Source organism: Rhododendron vialii, chromosome 10a (genome assembly GCF_030253575.1).
Source record: "Rhododendron vialii isolate Sample 1 chromosome 10a, ASM3025357v1".
Lineage (NCBI taxonomy): Eukaryota > Viridiplantae > Streptophyta > Magnoliopsida > Ericales > Ericaceae > Rhododendron > Rhododendron vialii.
Genome location: NC_080566.1, coordinates 10,542,365 through 10,558,774, shown reverse-complemented (window position 1 = coordinate 10,558,774; position 16,410 = coordinate 10,542,365). Strand labels below are relative to the sequence as shown.

The window sequence follows — 16,410 nt, the reverse complement described above, 5'->3', positions numbered from 1 at the left end:
TTACTTACATGGATTCAATGATTCCATGCAAGAAGTAGAAAGAGTAGGAATTTGGGCATTGCCTGAAGTCAAAAGCCGAAGAATGTTAGTAGGAATTTGGTCTTCCATCTTTGGTGTTTGCACCCATAGATGTTTTTCTTTTTTTCCTACCAACAGATTTAGTTTATTGCTAGCTAACTAGAGGTTGTGGCACACATGATGCGTGTCTAAGTAGGATTTTGCCAAAATATGAATCAAACTTTGACAAAACATGCAAATTCCGCGCACGCATCGCGCGTGTGCCACCTTTAGTAACTATTTTACTGTATGTTGTTGTGCTAATTAATCTCACATTGGTTGGAGCAGTCAATGAGGTTCGATTTCGTGACCAACTCGAGGGTGCACCACTTGAGGTCAATCAACAGCAAAAACTCACACTTCAACTTATTCGCATGCAACAACGTGAACATGAGCCACATTCGAATCTCAGCCCCAGAAGGCAGTCCCAACACCGACGGAATCCACATCGGAAGCTCAACCAACATCCGGATCACCCGATCAATCATCGGCACTGGCGACGACTGCATTTCCATGGTCTCGGGTAGCCAAGACATCGACATCTCTGGTGTCTCGTGCGGCCCTGGCCACGGGATCAGCGTCGGGAGCCTAGGGAGGTCGCCTAAGGAGTTTGTGACGGGGATCACAGTGACAAACTGTACTTTCAGTGGGACCCAGAACGGTGTCAGAGTCAAGACGTGGGCCCCTTCTCTAGCTAGCGTTGCTTCGAATTTTATGTTCCAAAATATCTTCATGGATAACGTGAACAACCCTATTATCATCGATCAACAGTATTGCCCGCGGCCTTATTGCAAGGACGATGTATGTTGTGCCCTAACTTGTTTTTTTCTAGATTGTTCCTTATTTCACTTGAAAGAGTCATCCAAAAATTATTCAATAGTTCCTGGAGCTCCAATTTGGCACGTGCACGTCTTGCTCTTGACTCATTGACTTATGAGGGGCAAAAAAGAGATGGATTGGTGGCAGAGTCAAGATTTTTAATCAACACCGATTAAAATATCTTTCTAAAGTCATAGACTATTTCAAAATGAACATGAATTCACATATGCTCGTTATGTTTTGATTTACAGAAGCTTTCTCATGTTCTAAACAATGCATGATACACTCATTTAGAATACTACTACTAAAATCATTTTTCAAAATACACAAGTAAATTTTCAATCATCCATCCATTAATTCTGCATGCAATTTCTCCCACGTCCATTTGAGTGAATTCTGTCGGTTGGCTTCATTGATCCTGTGAGTGTTACTCTTTTTGGTCATAGAGCACCAAACGAACATTCTAAGGTTTAATGCTCTAAAATTACTTACTAAGTACGTAAAACATGCACATCGAGACAATCGTGATGATAAGTTTATTTGTTGCATAACTTGCATTTGTTATGTACAGGATTCAGAAGTTCAGATAAGCAATGTTACATTCCGGAACATATGGGGGAGTTCAAGCTCAAAAGTTGCAGTTTCCCTACAATGCAGTGGGATTGTTCCTTGCCAAAACATCAAGCTTGTGAACATCAATTTGTCCTACAATGGCCCTCAAGGACCTCCTTCTGCTTCTTCTTGTTCTAATGTCCGAGGTCAATCTTTTGGTCCGCAAATCCCCTCCAGTTGCATATAGCTAGCTGCCTTCGATCTCGTCAATTTATTCTTGGCACAACTTCCATAGATTTTCTGTTCATTTATAGATTCTTCAAAACACACCATGTTTTATAACCTCTCAGTCACGATCCTAATGGATCTCACATCAGTTATCTTCGTGTGGACCTCACCAGCATCATGAGAGAAGCGGTGAAAAAACAGGCGTCTTTTTAGCTTGGTGCTGTTTCTAGAGTACTTTTAATAATTGTAGGAGTAATTTTTGTTAATCAATCGATATAATTAGTGGATTATAGATTTTTTAGTTTGTAGTAGTAGTTTTAAGTTTGTGTTTGTGCTAATGATATGCTAATTAGTGGTCTCAAGTTGTCTTAACCGATCATATATAATTGGTGGATTATAGTTTTGTTTCCCAGCACATTTTTGAAATTATACTGATCATCATCCATTTTTTATAATTAATGTTGTTTGACCAAGGGACTAATGACATCTGATCAATTTTTCCTAAAAAAAAAATTATGAATGATCTACTCAACATACTCTACAAATTGAACAATTCAGATCGTGATGAAAAAATCTCGATTGAGCATATTGAGGCACCATAGTGGAACCCGGGATGTGTTACTGTTATGTGCATCCTCAATTTAGAAAATATGTTTTTTGACCTTCCAATAGTGGCCATGAGTTCACATTTTTACCTGTGTATTGGTTACTGCCCTAGATTTTACTTTAAAATGGCGTTGATCAAAGCATATACTAAACGTTAATGCATCCGAATCTGATACCATTCTAGGTGAGATTTGCAATGGCTTGGTGAATAATTTGATTGATCTCACTTATATGTGTTACCTCAAATGGTTTTTTGACCTGCAAAAATGGAAAATACTGTTGTCTTTGAAGGAAGAAGATCGATCCAGAGGTTCGGCATAGGAAACCATGAAAGAGTAACATTTATAGAATATGTTTGTAATCATCAATTATGACTAGTGGTGCCAAGTGACACATAATGTAAAGTGCAGCGGTGCCGGTGGGAGCTAGCAAAGCATGATGTTGTGTTGTTCTTTAATACCCTTAACAGATTCATTTTAGTTTCTTTTTCTGTTCAGATTTAACTTATTTTGACGTCCTGTTACTTTTTAACCAGCTTTAACTTATCGTTTTCTGCAATTTCTTGTCTCCGTATTCTCACTTCCGCCTTATCATAAATGAATACAAGTATCTCACAACTACCAAGCTCCGCCATAAGGGGCCAGGCTCCATTTTGCGCTTTGGTGGCTGGAATCCATACCTACAAATAGTATGTCCACTTTATACGGGTCTGTATTATTACATTTTCTAGCTGATATTTTTCTCCATTTGAGTTTCCCCTTGAATATCTGGTTGTTTCTTCCACTTATACTACTATATTGATGCGAACCATGCGTACCTCTTGGTTGAGTATTAAACCACCACTGGGCTGGATTAAGTATTGTTTTGGGCTTGAAGTAGCCTTTGAACTAACTGGTGCATGACAATCTGTAGTTGCGAATGCAACCAGCATAGGCAACATTATAGTTTTCAGATTGGTTTCCAATATAGTCCGTAACAGTTGGATTTGTTCATCTTCAGGAGGAGATTGTTTCTTCTAATGTTCATGGACCTAAAATTCCTGAATATTCTGTCATGATGGGTGTCATATACAGCATGTTCAAAAGGGTCGACTACATAATGCAGGTGTGAAGCTCCCCTTCTTAAATATCATATGCCAATGTAGAAATTTTAGTAGTGCCTACAGCTTTCATAAAATGTATCGAATTTGGAAGCGTACTTTGACTAGGTGTGTATACTGCAATGATCTACACTTTTGGGGGATTATCATAGAACTCATGACTTTGATGTGGTCCTTGAGGCCTTTTTATAGATGATGAAATCATGCATCCAGCTTGGAGACTTGTTGCCTGAGTGACAGGGTTTTTCAGCGAGGATGATTCACTTCCCTGAATAAACCAACTGTAAAGAAAGAATACTTTGGCCGATAGCTGCGACTCTTTATGTTTTAATGCCCAAAATATAGCAGGTTGAAGTTGAGAGCAGCTAATTAGAACAAATAGTGTAACGACGAGTGGCAGTTTATTCATGAAGTCATAATTCGTGAGGTTGAATGCTTGCTCATGTTTAGTAATCAATACATGAAGATTTGTTTGATTGGTCTCATATATTTCTAAGAAAAGAAAAAAACATTTGGGATTGAACGAAAATGAACTTGTAGTGTATAAAGATATCCTTCTCCAAATGGTAAAGGAGTTTGATTCAACTTTTATTATTAACTTTAACTGGAAAGTGGCAAGAGATAATAATACATCAGTGCCAATGTGATCGGCTTCAGATTAAGTCCTCCTGGTCCTCAAGGGACCGCTTAGGAGCCTTCAGGTTAAAGTCCAGGTTTTCAGGTGCAGGTGGAGTCCTCCCTCGCCGAAACAGAACTGCAAGAGCCCCCATTCTCCGGCAAAGATCAAATACCTGTGGAGAAAGTAATAGAATTAGAAAGCATAGCGTAACGAGGGAGGGGAAGATGGAGGATGTTGGATCTGGCGCGGTAAGGGAGAAAGAAACAGAGGAGAGGGTTGAGAGGGGGCGGCATGGTGGAGGAGGGTGGCCGACTGGAGGGGGAGGGGGAGGGGGAGGTGGAGGGCAGCAGCCTCACCCCACTTAGGGCGCACCATAACAAGGGAAACGTAGAGAAAGTAGAGAGAAGGGAGAGGAGGTTTGGTAGCACGAAAATATACCCGCTAAAGAAGGAAGGAATGTTGAACTCTCAAGACATCCTAAAGCTACATGGATATATTCCTAATCGTGAACTAATTCATACCAGAGGTATATCATTCGTTATTGTAATCAAATCTTAATTCAACCAAGATTAGGAACATTCCAAATATAGTCTAATTCAAATTAGCCCCCAACCGTTAAAATTACCACAAAAAAAAACACCACCTATGAAAAACTTGATTGATGGTGAGTACCGAGAGGTAGAGACGAGAGGGGATCGAGGAATTGATTCGAGCTCATAAGTAAATCGCATTCGAAGGGTGCGAGTTTTGTTCGTGGCGTTTCAAAACAGCGTCGTCGCTTAAAGTTCTTATCTTGACTCTAGAGTAATGGGCAAGTGGGTACCATTTCTACGCCTAACTCGCGTTTCACAAGGGCGAGTTCCCATTAATCCAGATGGACCCGCTACAAAAGTTCGCGTCCATAAGCCCAAAGTTTGCGGCCAAGGTTAAAAAAAAGCGTGTTACCGTTTCACGCTTTCTAGGCCACAGTAAAAAATTACTATAAACGTGTCTCTGATTCACGCATCTTTCTATCGCTCAAAAACACAGGGCTCCAACGAAACGCACGGAGAACACCGAACTCGATTCTCGATCATCTGATCAGGCAATAATTCTTCATCCGAAGTATTCCCCTCATTCAACTTCTTCAAACTATTTCCCTCATGTGAACGGTGCCGCAAGTCAAGTGTGCGGGTGAGAAATGAACCAGAAATTCGATGATTATTGTTTCGCTTCTTTCTGGCGCCTCCGTTGTCCACAACATCTTCAAGCCTAATTTGGTAACGCTATTCTCTATTTTCTTGCTGCCCATTTGTTACAAACGTGTCTGAAAGATTGAGTCACACATCGAATAAATAGGAAAAGGAAAAAGGGTTGAACCTTAGGCGGATCAGACTCCCAACACCATTGAATGAGGGTCCATTGAGTAGTGGTTTACGAAACAGAATTGTTCATTTTCCTTCTAGGCTTTGTTTGGGTAGATGTGGATTCCAAATGAATAGGTTTTGCCTTTATTATACACGTAATGGATGCCTATTCAACTGGCAGGAATGTTTATGTGAAGTTTATAAGTTTCTTACTGATTGATATTCTTACGGTTTGCGTTGCGCTTCTATTTGCTATTTGCACTTCATAGAATTACTCTCCTTTTTGTTTGGGTGTTATCTTGAAGTCTGCTCTCTTTAGCGTTGAGACTCTTCATCTTAACCATTTTACTCTCTTGTAGCCCACCAGGTGTTTGTATTGATGTTCGAGTAGGAAGACTTTTTGAGGCCCTTGTTCTCTCATTTAAATTGTTTGGACCAATTCAGGCCGTTAATGGTAAACTCATACGATTGGGTTATATCTTGTGAAAACATTTTGTGCGACAAGTAAACGCTTGTGGAAAACCGTTAAAAGCAATATCTTGAAGTAGAAACTTGAACGATTGTACTCTCATCATTTACGAGAGGAGTTCATCACCAAGATTTAAAAGTTGTAGCAGGGAGGAATTGTAAAGACGTATAACCGCTGTGTATATATGTGACCTTTTTGTTTACCCTTTACTTTAATGCTCCTCTGGCGTAACATCTTGCCTCATTCATTACTTGTCAGCCGTCTTCAAAATGTGATCTTTTTTTAGAAGCAAAACTCTCGTCTTCAAGTTTTAACATTGATTTTGTTTACAAATAGACTTATTATAGACCATTATATCCTTAAGCACTGGGATGCCTAGGATTGTTCTTTTTCTGTCTTCTTCAGATCATGCAGCATCACTTCATAGTTAATAATCACAACACTTTATGGAGTTTTGCAGCTCCCAGTAAATCTCCCAATTCCAGAGAGACAGTTGAGGAGCCATTCAAAGATTATGTGAAGAAACATCATAATATATATTATAAAGGTTTCAGTTATCTTATGGACCCACTCTCGTACAGAAGAAACACTACGGTCCATAAGTTCATGAGTTGATTTCAAGCAAACACTACAACTTATGACAGGTACATTTCATATCTTATTTCCATCCATATTGCAACTCTTACTGAGAGCTTTGCCTTCTTCCCTTTTCATGGCAGATCAGAAAACAGGTCCGGCTCCTAGGATTTCCTCAGTCAGCTTGTCATCCTTGCCAATCTTGTGGTTCACAAACACCTCAAAGTTGTTCTTGAACAGGCCAGCCAGCTTCAGCAGTGTTTCCTTGTAAGCCTTCTTATTCGACCACTGCATTACCGAATCAATCCCAATTATGAAAATGGTTCATAGAGACGTTCATGAGCGAAACATCAATTGTAAGGCAGTGATATAGAGACATGCTGGAGAGCAAAATTTATCACTATGGGTGCATTTGGATGTAGGTACATTTTCCCATTCTTTTTCTTTCTGCCTCACAAATCCGAGATTCAAAAACAGTCTAACCAAGCAGGGAGAACATTCTCACCGTGTTCACTGGATCCAGGATTTCTGAAGGCACGCCCTCAACCTCAATTGGGATCTCAAGTCCAAACACCTCCGTCTTTCTATAATTTGCATTGAGAAGGCTTCCAGAATGTATGGCGTCGATGATTTTCCTGGTATATGCTAACTTGATACGACTCCCAGATCCATAGCTGCACAGTTTTGTAACTAATCAGATCATTTTCTCATTATTATGTAGGAACAAATTCTATGTTTCAAACAGAATAGTAGTTGTAGTATATATCATCACTACAAACCTTCCACCTGACCAACCGGTGTTGACAAGCCACCCGGTGGCACCATGTTTCTGCATCTTTGCAGCCAGCATGGCAGCATACTTGGTTGGATGCAACATGATAAATGCTGCACCAAAGCAGGCTGAGAATGTTGCCTGCGGCTCCTTTATGCCGTCTTCAGTGCCAGCAACCTGTAGTTACCCTCAAATTTAGTCTCCAAATAACTAAATCACTTACCTACTATTCACATGCGACATTTTCAACATTTCTTGGAACTTCGGTGTTGCACTACTGAATTATTCGTGACATATTGGAAAAAAAAATTGAGGCATTATTGTTATTGAATTTGATTACTTACCAGAGCAGTGTAGCCGCTTATAAAATGATACATGGTCTGTGCTAGGTTCAGCTTGCTCACTGGAGGAAGCACACCAAACGCATCACATGCTAGAAGTATGACATTCTTTGGGTGTGGACCAACGCAAGGTATCTTTGCATTGGGAATGTACTCAATGGGATAGGCTGCACGAGTGTTCTCTGTGATATCAAGAAGAAAACAGGTACACTTCAAAATCTAACAATTATGATTAGAATCAATGAATCACCTATATATAGTTATGAGTTCATTTCAGCTCCTGCATCGTATGTTAATGTAATTGAATTGATGCCCATCTCATTATTTAGCTTACATGGTTCACTTGATTAGTGCTCTTTTTCCTATTTTTTGAGTCCACGTCAATAAGTGGAAACGTTACATCATACCAAAAGAGTAATGACTAATGCGTTACCTGTTACTGTTTTTTCTGTATAATCCACTTCTCGGGTATGCTCATCGAACACCACATTTTCCAAGACTGCAAAAGAATGAGTATTACGACCTAATACATTCATCATCTTCATTTTGTTTCATATTAAAAGACAACTAGAAATAAAATGTTACCAGTTCCAAACTTGATTGCGTTCCAGATATCAGGCTCCTTCTCTTTTGAGAGATCAATGCACTTGGCATAGCAACCTCCTTCTATATTCGACACACCATCCTCTCCCCAACAGTGTTCATCGTCTCCAATTAAAAACCTATTGTGATCAGTAGAAAGAGTCGTCTTTCCGGTACCTAAAATGTGAACAAAAACACAACCCGTCAACTACAATAAAAACATAAAATAACACAAAGTAGTAGTAAACCCATCAGGTAACACGTAACATGATTAATAATCATAGAACGAGAAAGAGTGAGAGGGGCACATATCAGATGGCAAGGGATGGCCCCATGTGGTGATGACAATCCGCGGGCGATCTCTTACCTGAGAGTCCAAAGAAGAGGGCGACATCTCCATCTCTGCCCATATTGCAGCCGGAGTGTAGAGAGAGGATTTGGCGCTTAGGCATGAGATAGTGCATTACACTGAATAGACCTTTCTTCATCTCCCCGGCGTACTGAGTGCCGAGGATCACCATTTCCCTCCTACCAAGGTTTAAATCTACACTAGTAGATGATGTCATGTAGTGGGTGTAACGATTACACGGGAATTGCCCAGCATTGTATATGGTGAAGTCCGGAGTACCGAAATTCTCCAGCTCTTCAGGTGTAGGTCGGATACACCTGTCACCTCACTCAGTTATACATACTAAACTATAACTCAAGTTCTTCCCCTGAATTTCAACACTGATAATATTAGGAGATGTTATGTTTATGTTGAGTTGTTAGCGTTTAAGAGACTTATCTGGTCGGGGGATTAGACCTGGATCGACAGAAAAATAAAATTACTTGGTTAACATTTAGAAATTTATGGTAACGTACATGTTGTGCATGAACAAGGAATGGTAAGCTCTGGCTGAGACAATTCGGACTTTGATTTGGTTGTTGGGGTCCCAGTTCAGGAATTGATCGTTCACGAATACCTGAAAATCATAGATACAAGTCATAATCGAAAGAGATCGAAATTCTTCTGGGCATTCATTTTTGTTGTGTTGAACTTGGATGTCCTTTATTGAATTGGAAGCGAAACATTGTAATTCCAACTTTCAAGATGCGTTATCAATTTTAAGTCCATTTCCTAGCTTTGTCATTCTTATTTGTTGAAGTTGGTCTTAAGTGGTATCTGATAACACTGAAAATTATGATCTGAATTGTTATTAGATACTCAAGACTGATCTTGAAGTGAAAGCTGTTGACACAAGAAGCTGAAAGTAAAATTTCATGTTTTTTTTCTTTCAACTCCTATGTTATGGCTAAACCAAGGGGTTGGCTGGGTGGTCTAGGCCGACTCGAGGGATTACTCCTGTTAAGGAAATAGAGTCTCACATTACTTGGGAGTGGAATGGGGGATCACTTAATAACATTTGGGACCTCTCCACTCATTGCCAATTGGTTTTGAGATGGATATAAAGTTTCCACATGGTATCAGAGTGGGGCTCGTTCCACCCCATATTTTATCAATTTACAATCCACACCCCACGATGACTGACCAGTAAAAAGGCTGCACGATAATAGGACCCAAAAGTGGCCACACGTGACAGACCTCAAACGCGGCTGCACGTGAGGGGGGATGTTAAAGAAATAGAGTCTCACATTGCTTGAGAGTGGAACGGGTGATCACTTAATAACATTTGGGACTTCTTCACTCATTGCCAATTGGTTTTGAGATGGATATAAAGTTTCCACAACTCCCACTAAAGGTCTCAATTAGTTCGACTCGTCAACAACTCTTGGAGCCACCTCACCTTATGCGTAAGCATGTGAAGAGGCTGTGAGAGGGGCTCTACAAATTAGTTCATGGTGCACGCAAGCTAGCCCGAGACACCTTACATTACAGAAAAAACCTCCTATATTATGGCGGTCACTGGGAGTAGTGTTAGTAGTTGAACTACTCAAGCACTACACGTAATTAAGATAGATATTAGCTATCTAAAATAGTTACTACTGTTCCTAACATATATTTTAAGACTTCCGAGGCACTTAAAAAACTTAATTCATTGGGTTTGAAGTGTTAAATTTCATTGTGACATTTTAAAATAACAGTCAATAGGAAAGGGCATGAAATACAGAAGGGATGATAAGTTTATCCATATCAAAATACAGGCCGACCCCTTGGGCAAAGCCTAAGTAAGTTTATCCATATCAAAATACAGGCCGACCCCTTGGGCAAAGCCTAAGTAAGTTTATCCATATCAAAATACAGGCCGAGCCCTTGGGCAAAGCCTAAGAGTCGGCCGCCTGGAGCCTCCAAATATCTGGCCTTTGCTTTTGTTTAATTTGAGCTTGTAAACCAACTTATACAAACGCGGGCGGTTCCGGGAACCCTTAAAAAAATCCTTCAAATTTTAGTCTTATAGTTTCCGATCAAATTTTGATGATCCGAGCCGCTTAATGTGTTTAGAATGTGATTTTAAGAGTGCTTGCGAGAAACTGGCAAAAAAACTAATTGGAAAGGACTAGATTTGAGCAGTTTTTAATTAAACCGTTCAATAAAATTCAATAAAAAATTATTCGGATGGAACCTTTCCCGGTCTTTTTTTTTTTGCTGATTTCTCGTGAGCACTTTTAAAATCACATTCTGATTACATTGAGCGACTCGAATCTTCAAAATTCGATCGGAAACTTTGGAGGGTTTTTTAAAGGGTTTTTTTAAGGGTCCCCGGAACCGTCCCAATACAAATATATGCACTTTTATATTTCTATTTCTAAATTTAGTAATAAAAATAGATGAGCCCCATGTGGCGAGTTCGCCTAGGGCCTTCAAACGTATAGGGTTGGCCCTGTCAAAATATCAAGGTCACGTCCAATCCCAGTGCGCACTCTAGCTACCACCGGATGATGCGGGACAACAAAACCAGTGGAGGCCAGGACAAAGTTGCAGCTAGCTAGCAACAGATCGGAGGCAGTTTCGGTCAAATTGGACAAACGGACAACAAAGAAGCCATCATCCCCCCGCCTTCTTAATCAGATAAGAAGATTGTCCATCCCAATGCCTGCCCTTTTCGGCCTCGAATGTGGTGATGATTATCTTGACCCGTGTCAAGCACACAAACGTACAAGTGTTTCTTTTTTGTTTTCCATTTTTTTGGTTCGAGGGGTCAGTGTATCCGAACTAGCTTGCGTGTACTTCGACTATTCTCTTTTCAGGTCTAGTCAAAAGGCATCCACGGAGCAGGGAGCCCCAAGAGGTTGCCAAGTTACTAGATAGAGTTTTTCTGCTGCCTTTCTTTTGCAATTTTAGGGCATAACTGAAACGGTAGTAGTTGTTAGTTATACCTTGTCCAGAGAGTTCAAGTAATCGACAGCCCTTTCTCTATTCACCATGAAAGTGTGCTCGTCCATTTCAATGTTTGGTGAACCCCTGCAGAATGCACACATTCATAACCCCCATAAATTTGAGAATTACAAAATAGTATTTTTACAGAATAAATGAATTGAATTTTTTATATACAATCTGTGGTTAATCATTTTACTAATGAGAGAAGTGAGACTAATTATTTAGGGGTCTTGGAGCTCTGCCACATAAATTTGTGTTGGATAAGAGTGTTTTGGCATTACATGGCAGTTTTCCAAGACCACCACATACTTTTCGGGAACGTGTCCTTTGGACCGGAGGAAACAGTCTAAATCTGAACCATACATTGAGAAAGTCAATGGTTCGAATCTTCTCAAGGACTTTTCGCGCGAAGAATTCATTTCTTCTAGAGAAGAGTCTTTAAATAGATCCGATCCATTAATTATAGTATTAAACGGTTTAAATTTCAACTGTCTTTTTTCGGTCCAAAACATGGACCAGAGAGGATCCGCTTCCTGGGGGTTGGGGTTGAGGACTTTTGCAAAGGAGTGTACATACTTTCCCCACCAAAGGTCATCCTCGGTAGTCTCGTCTCTGACGACGCGTTTGTCCTTTGGGGACCTCCCAGTCTTTGCTCCAGAAAGTGTAGCCAATGCCCCGCCTGACGTAATGAACGATCCATGCTCGTTCTTTATTGCCTGCTCGTATAGCTCTGCAATATTATAACCACACAAAACAAAAGTTACAATTAAGATTAGTACGAAAACTTCTTCTTTTTTGGGTTATAATTAGGTTTTCAGGACAATTTATGCGCATATCCTAGAAAAACCATCCTGACTGATTTTGGTGCGGCATCTGGTACCCATTTTTTTACGAAAAGTCTATGTGAATAAACCAGGCACATCTTGTGATGCACATGCGCTTTACAAAATAATAAGAGGCTCACGTGCCTCAGACAGCACGAGACACATTTGTATTTAAATTTGCTCACCTAAATTCGCGTCTAGTGCTGCTCTATTCTTTTTCTTTTTTGTCTGTAAATTTTGACGCTGGACGGATATACCCATGGGGTTTGGAAAAATTGTCATCCCCATGTTTTTTAAAAAGTGAAAGTGAAAAAATATTTCTTTAAAAAATACTACATGGTCCTAGTAAAAAAGGTGGTGTTACCTGCGGGTGAGAGATTGTAGAGGACGTGGGTGAACTTGAGGGCGCTGTCACTGACGTCAATAGTAGGAGTGAAATAGTGGTGGTGCGACACGTGTGAGACCTGCCTTGGTGTTTCGGACTTCCTTGCCGGGTCTCCTTTCACCACCTTGGGCCCGGTTTCCCGAGTCAGAGATGCCAATGAGGCACTGATGGCACAAAAAGAGAAAAAAAAAAAACAGATCCAGTAGTAATAATTACTTTAATACAGTAAAATACTAGTACTAACGAAGAGTATAAAAAGAGCAAAAGTGCTACACACACAACGGTTGTGTAAAATACAACACATAATCAATCTCTAGCCGTCCATTGTTGTAATAAATGGTCAGGATTCGCTCAAATTCTTCCCCATAAAAATTAATCTTTTCTGTTGAAGAGTTTTTATAAAATCTAGACCGTCCAAATACATCTGGACGGTCAGAATTACATACACAACCAACACAACGGTTGTACAAGTAGCATTTTTGTAAAAAGAGGAAGGAATAAACAACGATGGGAAAAGAAAAAGAAAAAAAGTGATGTTTTATTACAAGGAAAAAATGAAAAACTATGCGAAAAGAGATTCCTGTTGTTGGGATTTGGCCTTTGGATTCCAGTGATTAAGAATTTAAATTAAACAGCAAAAGGGCATCCAAAGATTCCAAACCAAACAAACCTATTCGTTTTGGGTCTCGAAACGAAGATCCTGAATAAATTTTTTTTATCTATTTTTCTTCATTCATTGCCAATAAATTTTTTTTATCTTTCTATTCATTTATTCACTAGTCTAAAGAACCTCTTTCAAAATCCAACCGAACAAAACTGACTATGTCATCAGATCTTAGGGCCTGTTTGGATGCCACGATAGAAGGGTGTATTGTAATATACACCCTTCTAATACATGGGCCCTCTTCTATGTCGTGCTTTGGCAAGCCAAAAACAAGAGGGATATCTTAATACCCCCTCCTCCATAACCCTCCCCTAATACGCCCTAAGGGAGGGTTTACACATGGCTAGGGTGAGAGCCGGCTATGTGGAATCCCCCCTTATAATACCCCATCTTTCTTCCATTCAACTACAAAATAACTTTATCCTTCTATTTTATACTTCATTCAAACCAAGTATTATTTAATTCTCCCGTCACATCAATGTGGACCCACCCTTCTTACATAATACATCTTACTATCCAATCCCCCCTTCATACATAATACCTCCAAACTTAATATCTCATCCAAACGAGCCCTTACACCCATGATCCATCGGATCATTCTTTCCCCGAATGGAAGGTGGGTCCCCTAGAACTCCACCTCCTAGCCTTCTTGAGGTCTCCACTAATTTCAATAGTGAGGTCCATAAAGGGCAGTCAAACAAAAAAAGTCCATTAGTTCGCTATCATTTAATTTTGGTAATACAGAGCGTCTCGGTTCAAAATGCATCTTATCGGACCAAGTCTTACGGTCCTTTCACAGCCTCTTTACACACACTTGCGCGTGAGTGAGGTGACCTAAAAAATTGACGACAAAAAGAACTGAACCTAAAATTGGGAGCAAATGCCCAAGTCCGGGCCAACTCTTTGGGGTTTCCGTGTCATTTATTCGCACGTATTTGTATTCATTTGGCATACTTCAACTTTTAAATTCAACTTTTAAATTCAACTTTCAATAACTGTGAGACATTTGGGATACCTGATGGATTGGAGCTGCTGTTTCTGACGGTCTTCTTCACACATGGTGGCAAAAGCGGCTTGGGCCCCTTTGATAGGAGTGTTGGGGGCCGACTTCTTCTTCTGAAGCGAGTGAAGCTCGTCGATGGTCTGGGCCTTCACCGTCGGCCCGCTGTCGTCCTGACATATTCCGTTCGGCCGCGCCGTCTGGATCTTCGGCAGCCCGTTCCGTCCCGCCGCCGAGCCAACCTTGATTTCTCCGTTCGCTGCCATTTCTTCTCTGCAATATAAATCACGACTCTAAGACGTATACACGCTTTATTTATCATGGTGATCGAGGTTCTTAAATGTTTTTGAAGAAGTGCTTCACACCATACCACGTGTCATTTTATTAGATAATTCATCAACGCAAAAGACATGGGTGCAGCAGTTTTAACCGATTAAAAAATATATATAGAGCACTACATGGCTGTGTTCCAAGGTTAACGGATAATTTCTCCAAATTATGTGGCTACCTATAAATAGAGCAATAGATGTTACACGACACGTGTTACCTAGATCCATAATGGGCGCACAACACAAACCCCATGTTTCATAAATTAGAGTAAAACTATGACCCTGTCATGAGTGAAGCATAAGCATTGAACACATAAGATTGCAAAATACAACCGAACCAAATTTACGAGGAAATGACATGTTTCGTAAAATAGAAAATAAGTATTTAAAAAATAAGAATATTAGCGGGACCTCGGTTCTTTTGCACGTATACAATATTTTCATTGCGAAAATTCGTCCAGAATAAGGTGGTGGTTAAAGTACAAATCAATACCACTAGTATTCCAATCTAAAATTTAAGAAAGAAAAACACGTGATTTTGTCTATTCAAAATTCGTATGAAATTTGTAGCTGTCTTTCTAACTTTCAGTTGAGTTTTATCGCGTACTTTCAAATGAAAACTACTCGATTATTCATAGAAGCTGGAGATAACTTTAGAGAAGCGTCAAAAATAAAGCAAATATCTCCGTAAGTGGATAGCGAGATTGATCCGCATGATTAATCGAGATGCGCTCAAACTGGCCTGGACACCTGAGTTTTTAAAAAAAGCAAAGCAAATACAGAAATGGACTCTAGAGAGGAGAGAGAACGCACCAGAATATTGGGAACCGGGAACGAAAATGGAGGAGATTATGAACAAGAAAACTCAAAGGGAGCTGAGGAGGAAAATGAAGGATGCAACCATGAAACAGGGTGGTTGAGAGCTCTACGAAGAGAAGGTGGATGAGATGAGGTTGAGGAAATTTCCCGAAGGGCCCTATTTAAAGGCTTGAAGTGGGGCCACTTTAATCACTGCCTTAACTGGGGCATCACTAACCATGGTTAAATCCTATCCTCTGTGGTCCAAGTCTAAGAAAAAAATGACGCAAAATGTCCATAAACTACACGTACGTAATTGATTTGGAACTTGGAAGTGCCTCTCCAGTTTTGGGGAAAACTGGATGGGGTCAAGTCCAGCCATTTCGGGCTCATTTCGGGGTCATCTCGATGATTGGGACCGTAACGACTTGCTCCATCTTTGTACAATATTGTCCGTTTAGGACGCCCAAAGCCCATAAACTTCTCCCTGGACCACCCAAGGATAAACACGTTTAACTGTGAAGTTCCTATGCACTTTGGTCCGCCCTCACGATTTTAAAAGGCCTTGTACAAATAGGAAAGATCTTTTCTTATAAACCATAACTTGCCCCCTCCTGTCCGGACGGAGCCCGACATCTTACAGTACCGCCGAAAAGCAGGGTGTCACAAGGACTGTTGATCTTGCAAAGCGCATTGAGATAGTAGAGCATGCTAAAAATTACGTCGATCGGGCATCAACAAGTAGGTGATCTTAACCTGTATACATGAAATAAATGAGTTTTGATATGGTGTACGTCAAACAAGTTGAAACCCATTTACCTTCTGCTAATATAAAATGTGTTAAATCAAGTACCTGTTTAAATCAAGTACCATTCGCTATCCGATAGACATAAGTTTTTACACGGTCTATTATCTCGACGTGCTCTACAAGATCAACGGTCTCGTTCAATGAGATGTCAAAATAGGTCCGAATTGGCTGGACTGGACGTCATCTAGTTTTTTCCCCAAACTATAGAGGAGCCACT

At 40.2% G+C, this 16,410-nt stretch overlaps 2 protein-coding genes and 1 long non-coding RNA gene across 3 annotated transcripts; 2 read left to right on the top strand and 1 right to left on the bottom strand.

Moving 5' to 3' along the window:
* The first annotated feature begins 340 nt into the window (after nucleotides 1–340).
* On the top strand, nucleotides 341–2,258 carry LOC131302876 (exopolygalacturonase-like). Its single transcript, XM_058329670.1, has 3 exons — nucleotides 341–858; nucleotides 1,448–1,634; nucleotides 2,215–2,258. Exons 1-3 carry the CDS (start codon nucleotides 349–351, stop codon nucleotides 2,256–2,258), a joined length of 741 nt encoding a protein of 246 aa, XP_058185653.1. The 5' UTR covers nucleotides 341–348.
* Nucleotides 2,259–6,312: 4,054 nt separating this feature from the next.
* Nucleotides 6,313–15,554, bottom strand: LOC131303338 (phosphoenolpyruvate carboxykinase (ATP) 1-like). Its single transcript, XM_058330155.1, has 13 exons — nucleotides 15,401–15,554; nucleotides 14,274–14,531; nucleotides 12,574–12,758; nucleotides 11,962–12,115; nucleotides 11,385–11,469; nucleotides 8,931–9,031; nucleotides 8,434–8,732; nucleotides 8,070–8,243; nucleotides 7,918–7,983; nucleotides 7,488–7,666; nucleotides 7,151–7,320; nucleotides 6,877–7,045; nucleotides 6,313–6,659 (listed from the first exon to the last, which is right to left on the bottom strand). The coding sequence occupies exons 2-13, from the start codon at nucleotides 14,522–14,524 to the stop codon at nucleotides 6,516–6,518; spliced, it is 1,977 nt and encodes a 658-aa protein (XP_058186138.1). The 5' UTR covers nucleotides 14,525–14,531; nucleotides 15,401–15,554; the 3' UTR covers nucleotides 6,313–6,515.
* LOC131303339 (uncharacterized) lies at nucleotides 7,549–11,462 on the top strand. The gene is made up of 2 exons (XR_009191948.1): nucleotides 7,549–7,689; nucleotides 10,824–11,462. It is a non-coding gene; the product is annotated as an uncharacterized LOC131303339 (long non-coding RNA).
* Nucleotides 15,555–16,410: the final 856 nt, after the last annotated feature.

Coding starts and splice junctions, on each gene's coding strand:
- LOC131302876 (XM_058329670.1), top strand. CDS start 349: ATGAGGTTCGATTTCGTGACCAACTCGAGGGTGCACCACTTGAGGTCA. Junction 859..1,447: donor GGCCTTATTGCAAGGACGAT/GTATGTTGTGCC, acceptor TGTTATGTACAG/GATTCAGAAGTTCAGATAAG. Junction 1,635..2,214: donor TTCTTGTTCTAATGTCCGAG/GTCAATCTTTTG, acceptor TGAACAATTCAG/ATCGTGATGAAAAAATCTCG.
- LOC131303338 (XM_058330155.1), bottom strand. CDS start 14,524: ATGGCAGCGAACGGAGAAATCAAGGTTGGCTCGGCGGCGGGACGGAAC. Junction 7,667..7,917: donor TACAGAAAAAACAGTAACAG/GTAACGCATTAG, acceptor TTGATATCACAG/AGAACACTCGTGCAGCCTAT. Junction 7,321..7,487: donor TAAGCGGCTACACTGCTCTG/GTAAGTAATCAA, acceptor GGGTAACTACAG/GTTGCTGGCACTGAAGACGG.